Source organism: Tympanuchus pallidicinctus, unplaced genomic scaffold (assembly GCF_026119805.1).
Source record: "Tympanuchus pallidicinctus isolate F22 unplaced genomic scaffold, pur_lepc_1.0 scaffold37, whole genome shotgun sequence".
Lineage (NCBI taxonomy): Eukaryota > Metazoa > Chordata > Aves > Galliformes > Phasianidae > Tympanuchus > Tympanuchus pallidicinctus.
This window is the reverse complement of record NW_026294755.1, coordinates 1,439,497-1,462,342: the sequence shown is the minus strand read 5'-3', so window position 1 is coordinate 1,462,342 and position 22,846 is coordinate 1,439,497. Positions and strand designations below refer to the sequence as shown.

Here is a 22,846-nt window from a genome sequence, read left to right as displayed (position 1 = left end):
GTGCACTTGGTGACACTTGGTATCGAGGTGACCCTATGGTGGGGGGGGGGGAAGGAATCCCTATGGGGGCACCCCTGTGGGGCAGGTGCCTCTTGGGGTGTCTCTATGGGGTGTCCTTATTGGGGGCTCCCTATGAGTGTGTCCCCATGGGGGTGTCCTTACGGGGGGTCACTATGGGGGATGCCCCTATTGGGGGGGGGGTCCCTGTGGGGGGGCTGCGTGGGGGGTTGCCGTTGGTGCGTCTCAGTGGGGGTGCCCATCTTGGGGGGTGTCTCTATGGGAAAGCCCTATTTGGGGTGTCCCTATGGAGGGGTTCCTATAGGGGCATGACTGCTGGGGGCCGTGTGTAGGGCTGGAATGATGGACGGGGTCCTTGGGGGGGGGGAGTTACTGAGGGGGGTCCCTGGGGGAAGCCCTTATGGGTGTCCCTCTGTCCTTATGGGGTGACCCAATGGGGGGTCCCTATGGAGAGGGCACCCGAGGGGGGTTCACTATGGGGGTGTCCCTATGGGGGGGCTCTCTGTGGGGGAGACCCCAAGGAGGGGTCGCTTTGGGGGGAGTTCTTATGGGTGTCCCTCTGGGGAGCCCCTATAGGAAGAGTAGCTATGGGGTGTCCCTATGTGAGGGGTCCCTATATGGGGGGGGGGTCCCAAAGGACAGGGTCTCTTTGTGGGGGGGTTCCTATGGGGGAGGGGGTCACTATGGGGCATCCCTATGGGTGTTCACTGTGGGGGGGGGTCCTAAGAGGGGGTTCCTATGGGTGGGGGTCACTGAGGTATCCCTATGGGGTGTCCCTATGTGGGGAGCCCTATGGGGGTCTTTATGGGCGGGGGGCATTATGGGCAGGGCTCCCTATGGGGTGGGTCCCTTTGGGGGCTCTCGATGGGGGGTCCCTATGGGGGGCTTCTATGGGGAGCGGTTCACTATGGGGTGTCCTTGGGGTGTCCCTATGGGGAGGGGGTTCTCTATCAGATGTCCCTATGGAGGGGTTCTATGGGGGGGGTCCTGAGTGGGGGATCACTACAGGGTGTCCCTATGGGGGGGTTCCCATGGGGGAGACCCTAAGGAGGGGGCAGCCCTTAGGGTGTCCATCCCTGTAGGGGGGTCCATAAAGGAGGGGCCTCACTTATGGGGGGAGGGGGGCACGTGGGGGCTCCCTATTGGGGATCCCTAAGGGGGGGGGGTCATTATGGGGCGTCCCTATGAGGTGTTCCTATGAAGGGGGGGTGTTTGGAGGGGAAGACCCTATGGGGGGGCCTCTATGGGTGGGGGTCACGATGAGGTGCCCTATGGGGGGGGCCCTATGGGGGGATCTCTATAGGGTGGCCCTTTGGAGGGGTCCTTACGGAGGTTCATACGGAGGGTCCCTAAGGGGGAGGGGGTCCCTATGGGCGGGGGTCCCTATGGGGTGTCCCTGTGGGAGGGTCTCTATGGGGGTCCCTACTGGCGGGGCTCATTATGGGATGTCCCTGCGGAGGTTCACTATGGAGGGTCCACGGGGGGGGTGTCCTATGGGGGTCCCTATGGACCGGGCTCGTTATGAGGTGCCCCTCCTGGGGGGCCCTTTTGGGGGCGGTCCCTCTGGGGGGTCTCCCTGTAGGGGGCGCGCAGTGCGCGTTCACGCGCGGGTTCGGCGGTGCGCGGCGGTGCCGCCAGGCGGAGCCCGGCCCTCGCGGTGCGGGGTGGGGGGGGGCGGGGGGGCTCGGGGCGGTGCGGGGCGGTGCGGGGCGGCCATGGAGCCGTAGCGGAGCGGTGCGGGCACGATGCGGCCCCGCCGCCCCCCCCCCCTCCTCTTCCTCCTCCTCCTCCTGTCGGCTGCGGGCGGGCGGGGGGCGATGGGTGAGTGCTTTGTGTGCGGGGGGGGGGGCGGCATCGACCCCCGTCGGGGTGCGCGGATGTCAGCGCTGCGGGGATGGGGCGGGTCCCCCTATGGGTGTGGGGTGCGGGGGGGTCCTTAGGCGGTGCTGTAGGGGCTGCGGGGTGGGGGTCCGCGGGGTGATGGGTGGGGGGCGACGGGGAGGGGATGCCGTGCGGTGGGGAGGGGGGCGTATGCTCTGGGGAGGGGAGGGGGCTGCGGGGGGGTCGGATAGGGGTCCCGGGCTGCGGGTGGGGTGGGGGGGCCGTAGGCGGTGCGTTGGGGACCGCGGGGTGGGCGTGGGGGGATGGGTGGGGAGGGGGCGATGGGCGGGGATGGGGTGGGCGGGGGGCGCTGGGGGTGAACGGGGAGCACCGGTGGGGTGGGGGGGGCGCTGGGGGGAGACGGTGAGACGGGAGGGGGCCCACGGGCCGTGGGGGGGGCCGGGGGGCGGCGTTCCATGGGGGCGGTGTGGCCGCGGGTGCCGGTGGGGGGGGGGAGGTCCCCGCCACGACCCCTCCCCGCTCCCCAAAGCCCCCCCCGCGGTGTTCGGGCAGCGCTGCGAGGGGGGGTGGGACCCCACTTTTGTGCCGCGGGACACGTGGTGCCCCCTCCCCCCCTTCCCCCCCCCCCCCTCCCCGTGCCACCTGTCCCCAACAGCGGGGAACATCCGTGCCACACAGCGACAGCTGCCCCCAAGAGTCGGGACCCCCCCGCCCCCAGCCCCAAAAGCGCATCGCTTCCCTCCGCCCACCGACATTCGGGGCCGCCCCGCAACGGGGGATGATTGGGGGGGGGGGGGGCGGGTTGGGGGTCAGGGCGATGCTCGGGGTGGGGGGGGTCCCGAAATCACTCGGGGATTTGGGGGGGGGATGGATGAGGTCGTTGCCATGGTGACGGCAGCGAGCTGAGGATGCTGCGGGCTGCGCGGTCTGTGCGGGATCTGCTGGCGTGGGGGGGGGGCTGGGGGTGGGGCTGGGATCCCCCCCCTCCTGTGCCCACCCGGCCCCATAGCTGTGTGCGGGCACCGGGCCCCGCTGTGGGTTGAGATGGGCAGAATCCCACTGTGTGTGGTGGGGGGGCACATGGGGGTGTTGGGAGGAGGGGGGGTGTCACTCTGTGGGGTGGGGGTGGGTGCCCTGCTGGGCTGGGACCCGTGACCCCATGAGAGGATCCCAGTGACCTTACAGGGCCGGGTCCCACAGCCTTACTGGGCCGCCTCTGCCCCGTGTTGGGGTGGTGCCCAGGACCCCATAAGAAGGCGCCCATGAGCTTATGGGGCGTCCCACCACGTGTTGGAATGGGGCCCACCAGCTTAGCGGGGTGGATCCACCGCATTTTGGGATGGTGCCCATGGCCTTACGGGATGGGTGCTCTGCCTTTGCTGGGCCGGGTCCCACCGTGTTGGGTCGGTACCCATGGCCCTATAAGATGATGCCCAGGGCCTCGGTGGGACGTGGCAGCACCTTAGCGGGACGGGCTCCTCGCAGCCCCACGCTGACCCTACTGGGACGCATCCCGCCCCCCCGTGTCCCCACAGACGTCCTGCTGAAGGTACAGGTGTACGAGAGCGGCGCGCTCACCCCGCTGCCCCACACCAACCTGGAGGTTCTGGGACCCCGCGGCTCTTTGGCCACCGGGACCACGGACCACGAGGGAGGGGGGGTCCTGCCTCTGTCCTACAGCCTGGGCACCTGGGTGCTGGTCAGTGCCACCCGACGGGGCTTCGTCACCTCCACCGTGCCCTGGCGTGTCACCAAACTGCCGCGTGAGTTGGGATCCCCGCCGCCGGGGGGGGATCTGAGCGGGAATGAAGTGGGACTCGATCCCTTGTAGGAGGTCCTGAGCCCCTTTTTGGGGTCCCAATCCTCGACTGGGGGATTCAGGGACCTTTTGTAGGGCTCTGGTCCCTTAGTGGGGTGCTTGGATGCATCCCTGTCCCTTGCTGGGGGACCCTGATCCCTTACTGGGGGGCTTTGAGCCACTATGCGGCCCCATCCCCTTCCTAGGGGGGCCCAGTCCCTTATGGGGGGGCTTACAGCCCTTCTGGGGAGCTCAGCCCCTTACTGGTGTGCTTGGGAGCCTCCCAGTCCCTGGCTGAGGGGCTCTGATCCCTTACTGAGGGACTCACAGCCCTTATGGGGGGCCCAACCCCTTCTTTGGGGGTCCCAATCCCCTACTGGGGGGCTCAGGGCCCTTTTGGGGGACCTCAGCCCCTTGCTGGAGGATCCCAGTCCCATTTGGGGGCTCCCAATCCTTTACTGGAGGGAATCTGATCCCTTTTAGGGGATCCAACCCCCTTTTGGGGGCCCAATCCTTCTATAAGGAGCTCAGGGCCTTTTTGGAGGACCCCAGCCCACTACTGGGGTGGTGGGGGTCCTCCCAGTGCTGTACTGGGGGACCCTGATGGCTTACTGGGGGGCTTAGGGCTGTTATGAGATCCTTTACTGGGGGGTTCTGATCTCTTATAAGGAACCCATCTTCCTACGGGGTTTCAGTCCCATACGGGGGACTTAGAGCCCTTCTGGGGGGCCCAGCCCCTTACTGGGGGGCTCTGATCCCTTACTGGGGCTCTGTGCAGGGGGCAGGGCCCCTTGTTGGGGCTCCATCCTCTTCCTAAGGGATCCCAATCCCCTACTGGGGGTTCAGGACACTTTTGGGGGACCCCAACCTCTTATTGGGATGCTTGGGGGCTTTCCAGTCCCTTGCTGGGGGCTTTAGAGCTGTAAGCGGCCCCCAACCCTTTTGGGGGGGGTTCCCAATCCCTTCCTTGGGGGCTCAGAGCCCCTTTAAGACCCCCAGCTCCTTATTGGGGGACCCCGATCCCTTACTGGGACCCCGCTGCCACGGCAGGCAGTGACGTGTCCCGGCGGGGGGGGCGTTGTTGGCACTGAGGTCCCCTGGGGGGGGTCACCCTGAGCTCAGTGCCAGCCCTGCCCCGGGGCGGCCGTGTCACCACGGGGGGGGGATGGACAGCATCAATGGGGTCACCTTGCCGTGGGGTGGGACGTGGAGCAATCGGGTGGGGGGGGAGTCGGAAGGGGGGGGCGGGAGGGGTGCAGGGGTTGGGGTGGGCAAGGATTGGGGGCACGGGGACCCCCCCTCATTTCCCCCTCCCCCTACACAGTGTACGCCTCCATCAGCCTGTACCTGCAGCCCGAGCGCCCTGCCACCCTCATCCTGTACGAGGACCTGGTGCAGATCCTGCTGGGCCCCCCTGGTGAGTGGGGCACCGAAATGTCCTACAAACAGTGGGGCCCCCAACCCTGAAATTTGCCATAGCTTGTCATGGGGCCGCCACCCCTGGGTGCCAGATAGTGCCATATAGTGCCAGATAGTGCCAGATAGTGCCATACAGGCTGTGGGAGCACCACCCTTGGGTGTCCTACAGCCTGCCGTAGGGCAACCAACCCCAGATGTCCTACAGTTGACTATGGGGCCACCAACCCAAAGCACACTCAGTTGTCCCATAGATTCCCATGGGGCCACCACCCTTGGGTGCCCTACGGTTGACCACGGGGCCACCAACCCTGGGTGACTTAAAACTATGGGGCCACCAACCCATAGCACACTTAGATGTCCCATGGATTCCCATAGGTCCACCACCCCTGGGTGCCATGCAGTTGTCTATAGGACTGCCACCCTTGGGTGCCCTACGGTTGACCACGGGGCCACCAACCCATAGCATGCTCAGTTGTCCCATAGATTCCCATGGGGCCAGTATCCCTGGGTGCCCTACAGTTGACCATAGGACCACTGCCCCAGGGTGCCCTACGGTTGACCACGGAGCCACCAACCCTGGGTGACTTATAACTACGTGGCCACCAAGCCACAGCACGCTCAATGTCCCATAGATTCCCATGGGGCCACCACCCCTGGGTGCCCTACAGTTGTCTATAGGACCGCCACCCTTGGGTGCCCCTATGGTTGACCATGGGGCCACCAACCCATAGCACACTTAGATATCCCATAGATTCCCATGGGGCCACCACCCCTGGGTGCCATACGGTTGTCTATAGGACCACTGCCCCAGCGTGCCATACAGTTGACCACAGGGCCGCCAACCCTGGGTGACTTATAACTACGGGGCCACCAACCCGCGGCACGCTCCATGTCCCATCTCTTGCCACGGGGCCACCGCCCCCCATGCCCTCCAGTTGCCCACAGGGCACAACCCCACAGCTCTGTCCCCGTCCCCCCAGGCGCTCGGGCTCAGCCATGGGCGCAGTTCCAGCGCCGCGCCGCCCGCCTGCCGCGCAGCTCCACGTACAGCCAGCTCTGGGCATCGCTCACCGCCGCCACCGCCCTGCGAGACCTGCGCAGCTTCCCTGCCTTCCTGGGGGCTGACAGCAGCGGTATGGGGACGCCGGGACGGGGGGTGGGGGCGCACGGAGGGTCCTGGCTGCACTGCGTCCAGGGCTGGAGCTTCCAGTGCAACAAAGACAGGGAGCTGTTGGAGGGGGTGCGAGGAGCCACAGAGATGAGCAGGGGCTGCAGCACCAAAGGCAGGCTGAGGGAGCTGGGTTGTTCAGCATGGAGAAGAGGAGCTGCGGGGTGACCTCAGTGCAGCCTGCAGTGCCTGAAGGGAGCCTGAAACAGGAGGGGAGTCAACTGTGCAAGGGGAGATGGCAGCAGGACGAGGGGAAATGGTTGAAGTTGAGGGAGGGGAGATGGAGGTTGGATGTCAGGGGAAGTTCTGTGCTGTGAGAGCGGTGAGGGGCTGGAACAGCTGCCCAGAGAGGCTGTGATGCCCCGTCCATCCCTGGAGATGTTCAAGGCCGGGTTGGATGGGGCCCTGGGCAGCCTGGGCTGCTGTGAAATGTGGCAGGGGGTTGGAGCTCCGTGATCTTTGAGGTCCCTCCCAATCCTGGCCATTCTGTGACTCTGTGACTCTGTCTGCTCACCCCGCTGTCCTCCTCTCCAGCCAATGTCACCTGGTTGGAGCTGTCGCCCGTGGCCGCGCTCGGCGTCCGTCTGTTCACTGGGAACGGCACCGAGGTGCAGCTGGCAGGGCCCGTCCATCTGTCCGTCCCACTCAGCTCCGAGTCCAGCGCCGTCGCGGCCACCAGCGTGCCTGCATGGAGGTTTGACCCCAAAAGCGGTGAGCGGAGGGACGGGGGGGGCAACGGGAGTGGGGTGGGGAGGTGGCGGTGGGTGGTGGTGGTGGCCGTGGGCAACGGGAGCCATGGTGATGGTGGCTGTGATGATGGTGGCTGTGATGATGGTGGCTGTGATGATGGTGGCTGTGGTGATGGTGGCTGTGATGATGGTGGCTGTGATGATGGTGGCTGTGATGATGGTGGCTGTGGTGATGGTGGCTGTGGTGATGGTGGCTGTGATGGTGGTGGCTGTGGTGATGGTGGCTGTGATGATGGTGGCTGTGATGATGGTGGCTGTGGTGATGGTGGCTGTGGTGATGGTGGCTGTGGTGATGGTGGCTGTGATGACGGTGGCTGTGATGATGGTGGCTGTGATGATGGTGGCTGTGGTGATGGTGGCTGTGATGATTGTGGCTGTGATGATGGTGGCTGTGGTGATGGTGGCTGTGGTGATGGTGGCTGTGATGATGGTGGCTGTGGTGATGGTGGCTGTGATGATGGTGGCTGTGGTGATGGTGGCTGTGGTGATGGTGGCTGTGGTGATGGTGGCTGTGGTGATGGTGGCTGTGGTGATGGTGGCTGTGGTGATGGTGGCTGTGATGATGGTGGCTGTGGTGATGGTGGCTGTGATGATGGTGGCTGTGGTGATGGTGGCTGTGATGATGGTGGCTGTGGTGATGGTGGCTGTGGTGATGGTGGCTGTGATGATGGTGGCTGTGGTGATGGTGGCTGTGGTGATGGTGGCTGTGATGATGGTGGCTGTGGTGATGGTGGCTGTGGTGATGGTGGCTGTGGTGATGGTGGCTGTGATGATGGTGGCTGTGATGATGGTGGCTGTGGTGATGGTGGCTGTGATGATGGTGGCTGTGGTGATGGTGGCTGTGGTGATGGTGGCTGTGGTGATGGTGGCTGTGATGATGGTGGCTGTGATGATGGTGGCTGTGGTGATGGTGGCTGTGGTGATGGTGGCTGTGATGATGGTGGCTGTGGTGATGGTGGCTGTGATGATGGTGGCTGTGGTGATGGTGGCTGTGGTGATGGTGGCTGTGATGATGGTGGCTGTGGTGATGGTGGCTGTGGAGGTGGTGGCTGTGATGATGGTGGCTGTGATGATGGTGGCTGTGGTGATGGTGGCTGTGGTGATGGTGGCTGTGATGATGGTGGCTGTGATGATGGTGGCTGTGGTGATGGTGGCTGTGGTGATGGTGGCTGTGATGATGGTGGCTGTGGTGATGGTGGCTGTGATGATGGTGGCTGTGGTGATGGTGGCTGTGGTGATGGTGGCTGTGATGATGGTGGCTGTGGTGATGGTGGCTGTGATGATGGTGGCTGTGGTGATGGTGGCTGTGATGATGGTGGCTGTGATGATGGTGGCTGTGATGATGGTGGCTGTGATGATGGTGGCTGTGATGATGGTGGCTGTGGTGATGGTGGCTGTGGTGATGGTGGCTGTGGTGATGGTGGCTGTGGTGATGGTGGCTGTGGTGATGGTGGCTGTGATGATGGTGGTGGCCATGGTGGAGCTCGGGGTCTCGCCCCGCCATGACGGTGCCTCTCCCCATAGGGCTGTGGGTCCGCAATGGGACGGGGCTGATCCGCAGGGAGGGCCAGCAGCTCTACTGGACCTTTGTGGCCCCCCAGTTGGGCTACTGGGCGGCAGCAGTGCCCTCTCCTAGCCCAGGTAGGACCCTCTGGCTGGGGGGTTGTGGTGTCCCGGGGGTGGCCGTGCCACATCCCAGCTCGGTGTCCCCGCAGGGCTGGTGGCCGTGGCTGCGGGCATGAAGGACATCACGGCGTACCACACCATCTTCCTGCTCACCATCCTGGGCGCGCTGGCCCTGCTCGTGCTCACCCTGCTCTGCCTCCTCATCTACTACTGCAGGTCAGCGCCGGCCGCCCCACGCTGCCCATGGGGTCCTGCAGCCGGCCGTGGGTCACGGTGTGCTTGGCACCCGGGGGTGGCTGACAGCCGGTTCTGGGGCGCACCTCCTGCTTGGCACCCGCAGACATCCCATAGCTGGTTGTGGGTTCCACACCTCCTGGCGCTCACAGACATCCCATAAGTTGCCACCAGCCCTGCCTGTCCTACAGCTGACTATGGGGCCTCCGACTCGTACCGCCCTCAGGCGCCCTATAGCTGGCCACAGGCACCACCAACCCTGAGCATCCTGCGGTTGGCTGTGGGGCCCTACAGTTGACTATGGGGTCTGCTGACCCCAGCTGTCCTATATCTGGTTATGGGACCACCAGGCCTCGGTGCACCACAGTGGACTGCAGGGCCGCCAAACCTGAATGTCCTATGGTTGGCTATGGGGCCACCACCCCTGGGTGTCTTATAGTTGACTACAGGGTCTTCCAACCCCAGATGTCCTATACCTGGCTATGGGGCCACCACTCCTGGGTGCCCTATAGCAGACTATCAGGCCACTAACCCAGAGTATCCTATGTTTGGCTGCAGGACCACCAGCCATGGGTGCCCTATAGTTGACTGTGGGGTCTTCCAACCTCAAATGTCCTATACCTGACTATGGGGCCACCATCCTTGGGTGCCCTATACCTGGCTATGGGGCCACCACTCCTGGGTGCCCTATAGCAGACTATGGGACCACCACCCTTAGGTGCCTTGTAGTTGACTTGGGATCTACCATCCCGATGTCCTATAGCTGGCTATGGTGATGCCCTATAGCAGACTATGGGACCACCACCCCCGTGGGGGCCGTTATGGGACACACTCCCCACATTGTCCCCCCGCCGTCCCCACAGGCGCCGCTGCCTGAAGCCACGCCAGCAGCACCGCAAGCTGCCGTTGTCGGGGACGTTGGACCCCTCCAAGCGGGACCAGGCCACGTCCATGTCACAGCTCAACCTCATCTGCAGCAGCCACCTGGAGACGGCGTCCTCGGGGGGGGACACGGAGGCTCACAGCCCCGTCCTCAAATTCGACAGCTCCCGCGAGGACTTCTTCAAGCAGGTCCCCTCCTCCGCGCCCCAAACGTCCTCCAACGCCGCGCCGCGCCGCTGCCACCCCCGTGAGGACTTCACCCCCAGCGAGGGTCCCCCCGCAGCACCCCACGGAGCCGAAGTGCCGCCGTCCGACCCGCTGCCACCGCCGCCGCCGCCGCCACCGCGGCCGCCGTCATTGGGAGCGCCCATGGGGCCGCCGATGGGGCCAGCGATGGGGCCAGCGATGGGGCCGCCCATGGGGCCGCCGGGGCCGCTGATCCTGTGCGGAGCGCTGGAGGGTCCGCAGGAGGACGTGTACCGCGGCGTGGTGCCCACCCTGCTCATCCCCGCGCGCTACATGCGCCTGGACGGGGCCGCCGAGGGCGCGCAGCAGCTGGAAGCCACCAACCCGGCGGCGGCGGCGAGCGGCTCGAGCCAGGCTGCGGCCCCGGCCCAAGGCGGCGGCGGCGGCCCCGTGGCCATCCCCGTGCTGCTCAACGAGTCCGCGGTGGCGCAGCTCAACGGCGAGCTGCAGGCGCTGGCCGAGCAGAAGCTGGTGGCGCCGCGCGCCTGGTTCGTGTCCCTGGACGGGCGCGCGTCCCACGTCCGCCATTCCTACATCGACCTGCAGGGCGGCGACAGAGGGCCGCCCCGCTCGCGGCCGCCCCCCCCCCCGCGGGCCGCCGTCGCCCGAGGACAGCGCGCTGGCCCCGCTGCTGGGGGGGCCGCCCGTGGGGCGCCGCGGGGCCGGGGGCAGCGGGTGCAGCAGCGCCTCCGAGCCCCCCCGGGATTCCCCCAGCAGCCCCGAGGATGAGGCGGGCGACGGGGGAGACGGCGGCGACGACGGCGGGGACCGCAAGAGCCCCTGGCAGAGGAGGGAGGAGCGGCCGCTCATGGTCTTCAACGTCAAGTAAGCGCGCAGCCCCCATCCTCGTCTCCACCCCCAGCCCTGCCCCCACCTCGTCGCGTCTCCAGCCCGTCTCCGTTCCATCATCTCCATCTCCACCCCGTCTCCTTCATTTCTACCTCCATCCCCGTCTCCCCCCCATCTCCGTTTCTGCCCCCACTCCCATCCCCATTTCGCCTCCTGTCCCCATCCCCATCCTTACTCCCATCCCATCCCAGGTCCTGTCCCAATCCCATCCCAGTCCCCGTCTCCACCTCCTCCCATCCCCATCCTCTTTCCCTCTCCATCTCCATTCTCATGTCCACCCCTCTGCAGCCCCATCTCCGTCCGTCCCCAACTCCATTCCATCCAGTCCCTGTTTTCATCCCCATCCCAGTCCCTGTTCCCATCTCCATCCCCTTTGCTCCTCCATGTTCTCTGCTCCCATCCCCGTGTCCGTATCTCCATCCCACCACGATTTCCATCCACCAGCTCCATTCCCACCCATTTCAACTCCATCCACCCCCATCCCTTTCCAACCCCCATCCCAATTTCCCCCATCCCTGTTTCCACCACAATCTCCATTCTCACCTCCATCCCCATCCCCATCCCCATCCATCCCCCCAACCCCTCTCCACATCTCCATCCTATTCCCACCCCCCCTCCCCTGCCCCTCCTCCATCCTGTCCCCCTCCCACCCCACATCCCTGCCCCATGGGCGCCCAAGTCCCCCCTCCTCTCCCATAGCGCCTTCCCCCCCTCTGCCCCATGGCCATTCCACCCAGGGTGGGGGGCAGTGGATGGGACAGGGCCGGGACCCCCCCACATCCCCCATTCTTAACACAAACCCATTTGTGTCCCCACAGGACGGGGGGGTCTGGCACTGCCCCCCGGGCCAGCGGTGCCTCCAAGCTGCCATAGGGACGGGGTGGGGGGGAGGAGGGCAGAACCCCCCCCCCCAGACCCCACTGTGGATTTTAGATACCATTAATATATAAAATCCCACTGACACATCGCCGCCTCCGCCTCTTCCTCCCCCAAAATCGTTTGGGTTTTTTTTCCCTACAAACCCTTTATTGGGGTGGGGGGCTCACAGCCCCGGGGGGTCACAGCTTCTCGCAGCTCTGCGTGGCGATGTCGCAGGTGTAGCCCTGGGGGCAGCAGTGCTGGTGGTCCTTGCAGCACACGGCCTGGGGGGGAGGACATGTCATGGGGGGGGAGGGACATCGTGCCACCCACTGCCACCACCCCATGCCACCCCCCTGTCCCTGCTGCAGGTGTGCCCCCATTGTCACCCTCGTGTGCCCCCAGGAACACAAACGGAGGGGGGGGGCAGTGATGGGTGCAGGTCCCACTTCCCTCCCGTCCCCAAAGCCCCCCACACACCGGCCTGACCCCAAACCCCCCCCGCCCCACCATTCCCCCCACCCAGCGCCACCCAAACTCCCACCACCCTTCGCCCCCCCCCCCCCCAGCCCCCCACCTGCTCCAGGGGGCAGCACCCCCAGGTGCCCCCGCTCAGCCTGCAGCACGTGCTCCCATCGGGGCAGCTCGTCCTGTCGTCACAGCGCACGTCCCCCCCCCGACCCCGCAGCGCCGGGCTCTTCTTCAGCCAGGGCAGGCGGCCCCCCCCCTGCAGGCACGTCCCCCCCTGGGGGTCGCAGGTGTAGCCCTGGGGGCAGCAGTGGATGTGGTCGGGGCAGCACACGGCCTGGGGGGGGGACAGAGGGGTGTCAGCGCTGACCCTACAGCGGTGGGGCTGCCCTGTGCTTTAGGGGCAGAGGGGACGACTGACCCCATCCCGTGGAGGACAGGGGGACGTCTGTCCTCGTCCCAGCTTGGGGATGGGGGGCATCTGCTCCTGTTCCATTGGGGACGCTGTCCCCAGCCCCCGGGCTCAGGAGGACATCTGTCCACGTCCCAGCATGGGGACGGGGGACGCTCAGCTCCACCCCATGCAGGACATGGGGACAGTGGCTCGTTGTGGGGACGTCTGTCTGTGTCCCATCATGGCACGGGGCACACCAAACCTCGGGGACAACCTTAGGGACATCTGTCCTTGTGCCATCAGGGAACCTAGGGACAAGGGACAACCAACCCCACCCCATGGAGGACACGGGGACATCTGTCCTCGTCCCATCACGGCTCAGGGGAGACCCAACCCCATCCCATAAAGAACACGGGGAATCGGTCCTTGTTCCAACATGGGGAAGCCAACTTTGTCCCTTGGTGGACATGGGGACAATGGCTCTGGTCCCATCACAGGGACATCTGTCCTCGTCCCATCATGGGACCCCAACCCCATCCCATGCAGGACACGGGGACCTCACTCCTCATCCCATCACAGGACGGTGACAATGCCCTCGTCCCACCCGCCCCCCTGGGACCCCCCCACGTCCCCCCGTCCCCCCATCACCTGTTCCAGGGGGCAGCAGCCCCACTCCCCGGAGCTCAGCCTGCAGCACGTGTTCCCATCAGGGCAGCTCATCTCATCGTCACACTTCACGTCACCAACTGAGGACAAGGCCATGAGCCACCGATGTCCCCTCCAGCCCCAGCCGGGGCCGTGGGGTGGCTTTGGGGGTGGCTTTGGGGGTGGCCGCGTCCCCTTACCGCGCGCCACGTCCCGCCCCGAGGTGCACATGGAGCGCTGCAGGTCACACGTGGTGCCTTGGGGACAGCAGTGCCACCCATCGCCGCAGCACACCGCCTGCGTGGGGACAGCGTGGTGACAGCACGGCCGGCACCGAGTGCCACCACCACGGGGGGACGTTTGGGGACACGCTCACGTTCTGTAGGGGGCAGCAGCCGTAGCGCCCCGACGGCAGCTGGCAGCATGTGGCGCTGTCGGGACAGGCGGAGCTGTTGTCGGGACAGGACAGCCGGCGCAGCGCTGCGGGGAGCGGCGGCACCGTCAGCACGTGGGGACGGGGCTGGGGCAGAGACAGGGCTGGGACGTGGGGACGCGGGGACAGGGATGTGTCGTAGCCAGCGCTGGGATGTGGGGACACGGGGACGGGTCGCAGTCGGTGCTGGGACAGGGATGGGGGAGCGTGAGCACATGGGGACGTGGGGACGCGCCACAGTCAGTGCTGGGACATGAGGACAAAGGGACAATATGAGGTGGTGGCACTGAGGCACTGCAGGCCACAGGATGAGTACAAGGGGATGTGGGGACATCATGGGGACATGGGGTCATTCTGTACACAGTGCCAGGACATGGGGACAGGGATGTCATATCCACTGCTGGGACATGGGGACATGGGGACAGGGGTGTGCCATACCCAGTGTCAGAACATGGGGATGGGGACATAAGGACAGGGATGTGTCATATCCACTGCTGGGATGTGGGGACATGGGGACACAGGGACATTCCATACACAGTGCCAGGACATGGGGACACAAGGATGTGCCATGACCAGGGACATGGCTTGGGGAAATGGGGATACAGAAGTGCCATACCCACTGCTGGCACATGGGGACATATGAGGTGGTGGCACTGTTGAGCTGCAGGCCACGGTGTGGGGACATGGGGACAAAGGGACGGGGATGTGCCATACCCAGTGCTGGGACATGGGGACATGGAGATGTGGGGACATGAAGATAGGGCCAAGAGGACAGGGATGTGTCACACCCAGTGTCTGAATACGGGGACATGGGGACATGAAGATGGGGACAAGAGGACAGGGATGTGCTGCACCCACTGCTGGGACGTGGGGATGTGAGGACATGGGGACACAGGGACGCCATACCCAGTGCTGGGACATGGGGACACGAGGATGGGGACATGGGGACAGAGATGCTCCTCACCCACTGCAGGGACGAGGGGCTGAGGTGGCGCCGCGGCACCACGCGGCCTCTTCCACGCTGGGAATTTGGTGGCCATGGCGCCGTCCCCCAAGGGCGACACGCAGCGTCCGCGCTCCAAATCGCAGCTGGTGGCGCGGGGACAGCAGTGCTCCTCATCCCGGCAGCACACAGCCTGCGCGGCACCGACCGCCTCAGCCCCGCCGTCAGCCCCATCCCCGCCGCGCCGCCCCGCGGTGCCCCCGTACCTCCGGCATCGGGCAGCAGCCCCAGGCCCCCCCGGCGGTGACGCAGCACGTGGTGTTTTGGGGACACTCGGAGGCGCCGTCGGGGCACCGCAGCGCCGTCACCGCAGCGAGGGACAACCAGAGCCTCACCGCCGCCCTCATGGCTGGGACGCCTGCGGGCAGCACCGCCCCCCCCGGACCTCGGTTTCCCCGATCCCAAAGCTCTGCCCCACAGCCCCCCCCGCGCCCCCAATCCCACGACGCCCCCACCCCGCAGCTCCCTTGGCCCCATAGCGCTCCCGACCCCTCAACACCCCCCGCCCCACAGCTGCCCCCCCTCCTCAGCTCATTCCATCCCATAAGATCCTCCACCCCATAGCTGCCCTCAGCCCTGAACCCATAGATCCCTGCCACCACACAGCTCCCCCCACCCCACAGCACCCCCATCCCATAGCTCCCCTCACCCCATAGCACCCCTGACCCCATAGCACCCCTGACCCCATAGCACCCCCTACCTTATAGCTCTCCTCACCCCATAGCTCCCCTCACCCCATAGCTCCCCTCACCCCATAGCACCCCTCACCCCATAGCACCCCTCACCCCATAGCACCCCCTACCTTATAGCTCTCCTCACCCCATAGCTCCCCTCATAAAATAACCCCACCCTATAAGAGCCCCTCACCCCATAGCTCTTCCAACCCCATAGCACCCCCCACCCCATAATACCCCCTATGCCACAGCTGCCCCCACCCCATAGGTTCCCCCACTCCACAGCTCCTCCCATCTCATGAGACTCCCCCACCCCATAGCTCCCTTCACCCCATAGCTCCCCCCGCCCCACAGCACAATGATCCCAAAACATCCCCCACCCCATAGCTCCCCTAACACCATAATACTCCCCCCCCCCATAATTCCCTTGACCCCACAGCTCCTTCAATCCCATCGCACCCTGATCCCATAACAACCCCCACCCCACAGCCCAACCTTGCCCCATAAGATCCCCCATCCCATCGCTGCCTTCACCCCATAACACCCCTTTACCCCATAGCTCCTTTGACCCCATCGTTCCTCCAGCCCCATAACACCACCCACCCTAAAACTGCCCCCACCCCACAGCCCCCCCCATTTTTAGGGCCCTGCCTTAAGGTACCCCTGCTGCCCTATGGCTGCTTCCCCCCCCCCCCCCCCCCCGAGAAAAACCGGTCTGGTGGGGGGCAAAGTCCAACAAATGGGGGGGGGGGCGGGGGGGCCCTAAAGGCAAAGGGAGCAGCCCTAAAAGCCAAAGGGGGATCTGGGGAGCTAAGGGGGGGGAGGGGAGTTCTAGGAGTTAGGGGGGGCTACAGACACGGGGGGGCCCTAAAAACCAAAGGGGGTCCTATAAGAGAACAGGGGGCTTTAAAAGCTTGGGGGGGGGCTAAGAGCCAAAAGGGGGGAGGGGGGGTCCTAAAAGGCAGTGGGGGATGGACCCTAAATGACAAGGGGGGGGGGGGGGGACAAAAGGCAGGAGAGGGTCCTACAAGGGGGGGATAAGAGCCAGAGGGGACCCTAAAAAAACATGGGGGGGGCAATGGGGGGGCACTCATGGCCCCGTCCCCAGCACCTCCAAGCCCCCCCTCCTTTCACTTCCTCCCCCCAGCAGGAACCGGGCCCTGGGGGTGGGGGGGGGCTGTTCCCAGTTCCCCCCATCGCCTCCCAGTTCCCCTCCCCACATCTCCCAGTTTCCACCAGCGCCCCCCAGTTCCACCCGCGCACTCCAGTCCCCAGGACCCCCCGCTCCCCCCAGCACTTCCCAGCTCCCCATTTCTCCCAGTTCCCCCCCCCGCTGCCTCCCAGTTTCCCCGCTGCCTCCCAGTCCCAACTCTCCCCATGTCTCCCAGTCCCCCCAGTCCCATCCTCCCACTTTGCCCCAGTCCCCCCCCAGTTCTCCCAGTTTCCCCCCCGCTTCTCCCACTCCCCCCCACCCCTCCGCACCCTGCACGCTCCCGACGCTCTCCTCCCTCCACGCCCCGCCCCTCCTCTCCGCGAGCCACGCCCTCTCCCTCCCCATTGGCCCGCTGCGCCCCCTCGCTTCACTCCCATTGGCCGCCGTCTCTCGGTGGGCATGCACATCAAGCCCCTCCTCTCAAACACGTGCTTCCTCGCTCCATTCCCATTGGTCGCCGCCGGCAGGAGGGCGGGAACACCAGGCCACGCTCCTCCAATCACGTGCTGTAAAGCCACATGACCGCTCCTCCCCCCCCCCTTTCCCCGCTCAGCAGCAGTGCGATGAGCGCGGCCGTTCTCAGGCGGGGGCACAAAGCTGCCGGACCGCCCCCAAATGCCATCGAGGGGTGGGAGGCACCGGGGAACGGGGACCCCGCCGGGCCTGGATGGGGAGGGAGGGCTGTTTTTGGGGGGGTCCTATAGAGCCCCCCTCATTGGGTCTGGATTTGGGGGTGGGGGTCCTACAAGAGCCGCCTTCATTCGACTCGAGATTTGGAGGGGTCCTATAAGAGCCCCCCTCCCCCCCCACTGTCTGGATTTAGAGGTTCCCAGCTGAGCCCCCCAACAGGACCTGGGCTTGGATCCCCCCCCCCCCCCCCCCCGGAAATGCCACGTGCTCCCCAAAAGCAGAAGCGGGAGCACCATGTGTGCGGGGGAGGGGACAGCATCACCGCCGTGTCACCTGCTGTCCCCAGGGCCACAACCACAGACAGGCAGCAGTGTCACGGGGCGTTTATTGGCACCCATGGGGGCATCGCTGGTATCCCAGGGCTCGGGTGGACGACTGCTCCTCCGGGAGGGGGTTGGTGGCACCAGGGGTGACGCTGCAGGAGGCATCGGCGGCACTGGTGGTGGCATCAGTGGCACTGGTGGCGATGCCTATGGTGGCACCAGCGGCACCGGTGACACAGCCGGTGGCACTTATGGTGGCATCGGTTGTGGCACCCAACTGGTACCAGCGGTGGCATCACATGGTGGCATCAGTGACCCTGGTGGTGGCGCCGCCGGTTCCCGGGGCTCAGATGGCCGACTGCTCCTGCCTGAAGGCCTCGGTGCCCGCCGTCCTCTCCGGCTCGGTGGCCATGGCAGCGTGGCGCAGCGCGGCCATGTGCTGCTCGGCGGCCGCCAGCGACCGGTCCACCCAGTCCCTGTCACCGGGTTGGGGACAGGCGCTCCGTGCCACCAGCACCAGGTGGCTGACAGACAGCAGCAGCGCCGCGGCCCTGCGGGGACGTGGGACGGCCGTCACGGCGGCGTGGGGACGAGGAGCGGCTTCCGCGGCCACCGACACCCGAGCGTCCCCCCCCCCCCCCCCCCCGCCGTCGTCACCTGGCGTCCAGCAGCTTGGGGTCCAGCGGGGGGTACATGGACCTGACCACATCGTCCACCCTGGTGGTGGATGGGGATGGGGTTGGTGACGTGGGGACGTGACGGGGATGCGCCGCCGTCCCCCGTCCTCACCTGGGGCTGATGCGTTTGGCCACCACGATGATGTCACCGAGGCTGGAGGGGGATTTGATGCGGGCGCCAGAACCCATGGTCATGGCCACCAGCTTCTCTGTCAGCGTGTGGCAGATCTGTGGGGACGGGGGGGATGGAGGGTGGGGGGCACCAAACGTGGGGACACCGAGAATGGGGACTTTGGGACCGTGGGGACATGGGGGACACCAACAGTGGTGACACAAGGACACTGAGACCATGGAGACACTGGGGACACCAACTGTGGGGACATTGGGACCGCGGGGACACTGAAACCATGGGGATACTGGGACACCCACAATAGGGACGTTGGAACTATGGGGACATTGGGATCATGGGGACATGAAGACCATGGAAACACTGCAGACAGCAACAATAGGGACAGTGGGGACACCAACGATAGGGTCACTGGGATCACGGGGACACTGAGACCATGGGGACATTGGAGATGCCAGCTGTGGGGACACCAAGCAGGGGAACAATGGGGACACCAACAATAGGGGCACTGGGATCACGAGAATGCGGGGGACACCAACCGTGGGGACTTTGGGACCGTGGGGAATTTGGGGAAACCAACAGGGAATTGGGAGCACGGGGACACCAACAGGGGAACAACGGGGACAGCAACTACAGGGACACTGGGGACACCAATCAGGGGACATCAGAGACACCGAGCGTGAGCACATCGGGAACTCCAACCACGGGGACACTGGGGATGCCGAGCACAGGGACATCGGGGACACTGGCATGGGGACGGCGGGGGCGCTCACCTTCAGGATGGCGATGCAGTGTGACACCAGGCCCCTGCGGACGGAGGAGGAGTGAATGGGGACAGAGCCACCCTCAGCCCCGGGGGCAGCGGTGGCACTTTGGGGACAGGCGCTTACGAGGCGTCCTCGATCCAGTCCTCGTTCTCCAGGATGGCCTCGATGTGCGGGTTGGTGATCACCACGTCGTCCAGCTCCAGCTCCGAGGGCTCCGACTGCGTCTCCATGGCCCCGATGAGGTCCACGATGGGTCTGGAGGGGACACGGGTGGCTTTGGGGACGTCTTGGTGCCACCTCTCCATCCCCACTGGGGATCTTCCAATCCCAACGCTACAATGGGTGACGCCTTCCCAGCGCTGTCTGCAACCCTTGGGATCTGCACCATCCCATCTGCACCGGGGGCAACGGGACGAGGACATGGGGACAAGGACATGGGACACCTCTCCATCCTCAGTGGTGTTCCCAAAGGCTTTTCCCAACCTCAGTGCCATCATGCATGACACCATCCCCAACACGTGGGGTCCTCACCACCCACTGGGGACGCACCAAAGGACATGGGGACAAGGACATGGGGACACCCCGGTGCCACCTCTCCAATCCCAACGGGGCTCTTCCAACCCAATGCCATAATGCTGACACATCCCCAGCGCCATCCCCAACCCACAGGGTCACACACACAGCCAGGGCGACACACCGAGGGACATGGGGACAAGGACATGGGGACGAGGACATGGGGACAAGGACACAGGGTCACCCTGGTGCCACCTCTCCATCCTCAGTGGTGTTCCCAAAGGCTTTTCCCAGCCTCAGTGCCATCATGCATGACACCATCCCCAACACGTGGGGTCCTCACCACCCACTGGGGACGCACCAAAGGACACGGGGACAAGGACTTGGGGACAAGGACACAGGACAGCCACGGCGTCCCCGAGCTCACTTGGTGTCATAGGGGTGCAGGAGGTCCTTGGGGCGGCAGTAGCGCTGCCTGCACACCACCACCAGGGCCACGAAGGACGCCAGGAAGATGGTGGCCAAGACCCCGATGGCCACGATGACCACCGTCTCCATGGCTCCCCGTCGCGTTCAGGCGCTGCGCTGCATCTCGGCCCCGGCGGCGCCTGCAGTGGGGCGGGGACCCCCAGAGATGGACGCTGTGGGGCTCTGGGGATCCCGAGGGCAGTTGAGAACCCCAGGCCGGGTTCCTATGGGATCCCCAAACCAATTCCAGTGGGGATCTGGAGGACGCCAAGACCGGGTTGTATGGGGACCCCCAAAACCCATCCCTACGGGGCTCTAAAGGACCCCAAGACCAGTTTCCACGAGGACCCCTGGAGCCAATCGCTACAGGGCTTTGGAGGACAGCAGGAGTGGTTCCTATTGGGAACCCCAAATCTCAGCCCTATGGGAGCCCCCAAAGTCCATCCCCACGCGGCTCTGGAGAACCCCAAAATTGGCTTCTGTGGGGAATCCCAAAGCCAGTCCCTGTGGGGCTGTGGGTGACCCCAGTGCAGGTATCTGTGGGGAACCCCTAAGCTTGATCCTGCTGGGGAACCTCAAAGCCCTGCAGGGCCCTGGTGAACCCCTGAGCCCCTATGGGGAACCCCACAGCCAGTTCCTATGGGACCACCAAGGCCTGGGGACCCCAAGACTGGTTTCTGTGGGGAACCCCAAAGCCGGTCCCTATGGGGCTCTGAAGATCCCCAGGACCAGATTGTAGAAGGTACCCCAAAGCTCCTCTATATGGGGCTTGGGAGGACCCCAAGAGCGATTCCTATTGGGAATCCCAAATCTCATCCCTATGGGATCCCCCAAAGCCCATTCCTATGCGGTTCTGGAGGACCCCACAATTGGTTCCTACGGGGAAACCCAAAACTAGTCCCTATGGGGCTGTGGTCTATGGGGAACCCCTAAGCTTGATCCTGCTGGGGAGCCTCAAAGTGTCGTCCCTATGGGGCTCTGGTGAACCCCGGAGCCTGGCCCCTATGGGGAACCCCACAGCCAGGCGCCATGGGGCCCACCAAGGCCTGTCCCAATGGGGCCAGGGGACCCCAAGACCGGTTCCTATGGGGAACCCCAAAGCCCGGTCCCTATGGGGCACCCCGAAGCCCATCCCCGTGCGGCTCCGGAGGACCCCGACTCCGGATCCCACAGGGACGCAGAGCCCCTGGACCCGCATCTCCCTGCAGATTCCCCAACCCCCGGCTCCCCGCATTTATGGGGACCCCGGAGCCCAATCCCTACGGGGCTCCGCTATGGGGCCCGGCCCCTACCTGCGTGCAGCCGGATCTGCGGGGATCGGGGCCGGGAATGGGATCGGGGCACTTCCGCAGCGCGGCTGCGACCTTTGCACCGTGAGTAACGCAATGGGGGGGCAGGCGGCCGGCCCCACAGCCCCCCCAGCCCCCACCCCCCAGTTCCCCTTCTTTCCCTTTATCCCCCCCCTATCCCCCCCCCCCCCCCCATTTTGCCCTCCATTTTCCCTTTTTTCCCCCTTTTTTCCCCCTTTTTTCCCCTCCCCCCCCCCAATCCCACAGACCTGTACCACTCCGCCCCATCCCCACCTCCCCCCCCCCCCCTAAATAAAGCAGATTTGCGGCCCCAAAGCCGATCCCGCCCCGTAACCCCACGCTGCCCCCAATGTGAGGGGAGGGCTCCCCTCCCTGCCCCAATCCTAAACCCAATCCCACCTCCCCCAATCCCAACTCCCCCAAACCTGGAGCTGCACGCCGGGGCTCTGTGGGATCTATGGGGCGGTGGACGGCCGTCCTCCCCCCGCTGGCGCCGCCCCCGTAGGCACGCAGTGGGGCCCCCAGAGGAACCACGGGGTCCCGAAGAGTCCCTGCCGTGACCCAAAGTGCCCCCAAAACGTCCCCGTTCTCCGGTCCCAAAGTGTCCCCGTTGAATCACAAAGTACCCGAAGTGCCCCCAAACTGTCCCTAAAAGCCCCAATTTGCCCCCAAAGTGCCCCCAGATGCCCCCTACCCCATCCCAAAGTGCCCCCTTGGGATCACAGAGATCCCATTGCGTCCCAAAGTGCCCCAAAGAGCTCCGATGTGCCCCCAAAGTGCCCCCCGATCCCGAAGCGTCCCCATTGAATCGCAGGGATCCCATTGTGCCCCAAAGTGCCCCCAAATTGTCCCCATTGTGTCACAGGTGTCCCCACTGACTCACTGAGAGCATCCATCGTGTCCCAAAGAGCCCCAGTGTACCCCAAAAGCGCCCCCAAATGTCCCCTCCCTCACCCCAAAGAGCCCCCATTGAATCACAGAGATCCCGCTGTGCCCCAAAGTGCCCCAAAGTGTCCCCAAGTGTCCCCTTGACTCCCAAAGAGTTTCCATTGTGTCCCAAAGAACCCCAAACTGGCCCTGGGAGCCCCAAAGTGCCCCCAAATGTCCCCCACCCCCTCCCAAAGTGCACCATTGAACCAGAGACCCCACTGTGCCCCAAAGTGCCCCGGTGTCCCCGCTATGTCCCCAAGTGTCCCCACCGAATCACAGTGTTCCCGTCGTGTCCCAGAGAGCTCCAAACTGTCCCAAAGACAACCAGCGTGCCCCCAAAGTGTCCCCAAATGTCCCCTACGGCCCTGAAGTGTTCCAGAGTGCCTCCAAAGTGTCCCCAGATGTCCCCTGTCCCATCCCAAAGTGTCCCCATTGAATCACGGATGTCCCATTGTGGCCCAAAGCGCCCCACCGTGTCCCCACGACGCCCCACCGTGTCCTCAGGGACTCACAAAATGTCCCCAAACGTCCCCTACCCCATCCCCAACTGCCCCAAAGGGCCCCAGACCGTCCCAAAGAACA

At 65.2% G+C, this 22,846-nt stretch overlaps 3 protein-coding genes across 6 annotated transcripts; 1 reads left to right on the top strand and 2 right to left on the bottom strand.

Moving 5' to 3' along the window:
• Positions 1-1,702: 1,702 nt before the first annotated feature.
• On the top strand, positions 1,703-11,796 carry FAM171A2 (family with sequence similarity 171 member A2). The gene is given in 10 exon segments (XM_052699673.1): positions 1,703-1,839; positions 3,396-3,623; positions 4,983-5,075; positions 6,058-6,210; positions 6,780-6,956; positions 8,519-8,635; positions 8,710-8,836; positions 9,718-10,561; positions 10,563-10,807; positions 11,650-11,796. Coding segments are annotated over 10 exon segments (2,115 nt in total). The 5' UTR covers positions 1,703-1,763; the 3' UTR covers positions 11,705-11,796.
• A 39-nt stretch (positions 11,797-11,835) lies between these two features.
• Positions 11,836-16,843, bottom strand: GRN (granulin precursor). Its single transcript, XM_052699679.1, has 8 exons — positions 16,789-16,843; positions 14,839-14,990; positions 14,594-14,765; positions 13,573-13,676; positions 13,397-13,493; positions 13,200-13,297; positions 12,267-12,494; positions 11,836-11,973 (listed from the first exon to the last, which is right to left on the bottom strand). The coding sequence occupies exons 2-8, from the start codon at positions 14,977-14,979 to the stop codon at positions 11,890-11,892; spliced, it is 924 nt and encodes a 307-aa protein (XP_052555639.1). The 5' UTR covers positions 14,980-14,990; positions 16,789-16,843; the 3' UTR covers positions 11,836-11,889.
• A 928-nt stretch (positions 16,844-17,771) lies between these two features.
• TMEM98 (transmembrane protein 98) lies at positions 17,772-21,848 on the bottom strand. Of its 4 annotated transcripts, none has more exons than XM_052699684.1 (7): positions 21,760-21,848; positions 19,984-20,164; positions 19,167-19,298; positions 19,050-19,083; positions 18,262-18,377; positions 18,130-18,189; positions 17,772-18,023 (listed from the first exon to the last, which is right to left on the bottom strand). In XM_052699684.1, exons 2-7 carry the CDS (start codon positions 20,112-20,114, stop codon positions 17,819-17,821), a joined length of 678 nt encoding a protein of 225 aa, XP_052555644.1. In that variant the 5' UTR covers positions 20,115-20,164; positions 21,760-21,848; the 3' UTR covers positions 17,772-17,818. The 4 variants fall into 4 exon arrangements, with proteins under 4 accessions (XP_052555644.1, XP_052555645.1, XP_052555642.1 ...); XM_052699685.1 differs by having other exon boundaries at positions 19,984-20,166; positions 21,751-21,766; XM_052699682.1 differs by lacking the exon at positions 21,760-21,848 and adding an exon at positions 21,317-21,388 and having other exon boundaries at positions 19,984-20,281.
• Positions 21,849-22,846: the final 998 nt, after the last annotated feature.

What these genes read in the sequence shown, in the direction of transcription:
- GRN (XM_052699679.1), bottom strand. Translation starts at nt 14,979, where the DNA reads ATGAGGGCGGCGGTGAGGCTCTGGTTGTCCCTCGCTGCGGTGACGGCG. An exon ending in GCTGCTGCCCCCTACAGAAC is followed by an intron (nt 13,494 to 13,572) that starts GTGAGCGTGTCC and finishes GTCCCCACGCAG; the next exon opens with GCGGTGTGCTGCGGCGATGG. An exon ending in GGGGCGGGACGTGGCGCGCG is followed by an intron (nt 13,298 to 13,396) that starts GTAAGGGGACGC and finishes CCTTGTCCTCAG; the next exon opens with TTGGTGACGTGAAGTGTGAC.
- TMEM98 (XM_052699684.1), bottom strand. Translation starts at nt 20,114, where the DNA reads ATGGAGACGGTGGTCATCGTGGCCATCGGGGTCTTGGCCACCATCTTC. An exon ending in GACTGGATCGAGGACGCCTC is followed by an intron (nt 19,084 to 19,166) that starts GTAAGCGCCTGT and finishes CTCCGTCCGCAG; the next exon opens with GGGCCTGGTGTCACACTGCA. An exon ending in CCCAAGCTGCTGGACGCCAG is followed by an intron (nt 18,024 to 18,129) that starts GTGACGACGGCG and finishes ACGTCCCCGCAG; the next exon opens with GGCCGCGGCGCTGCTGCTGT.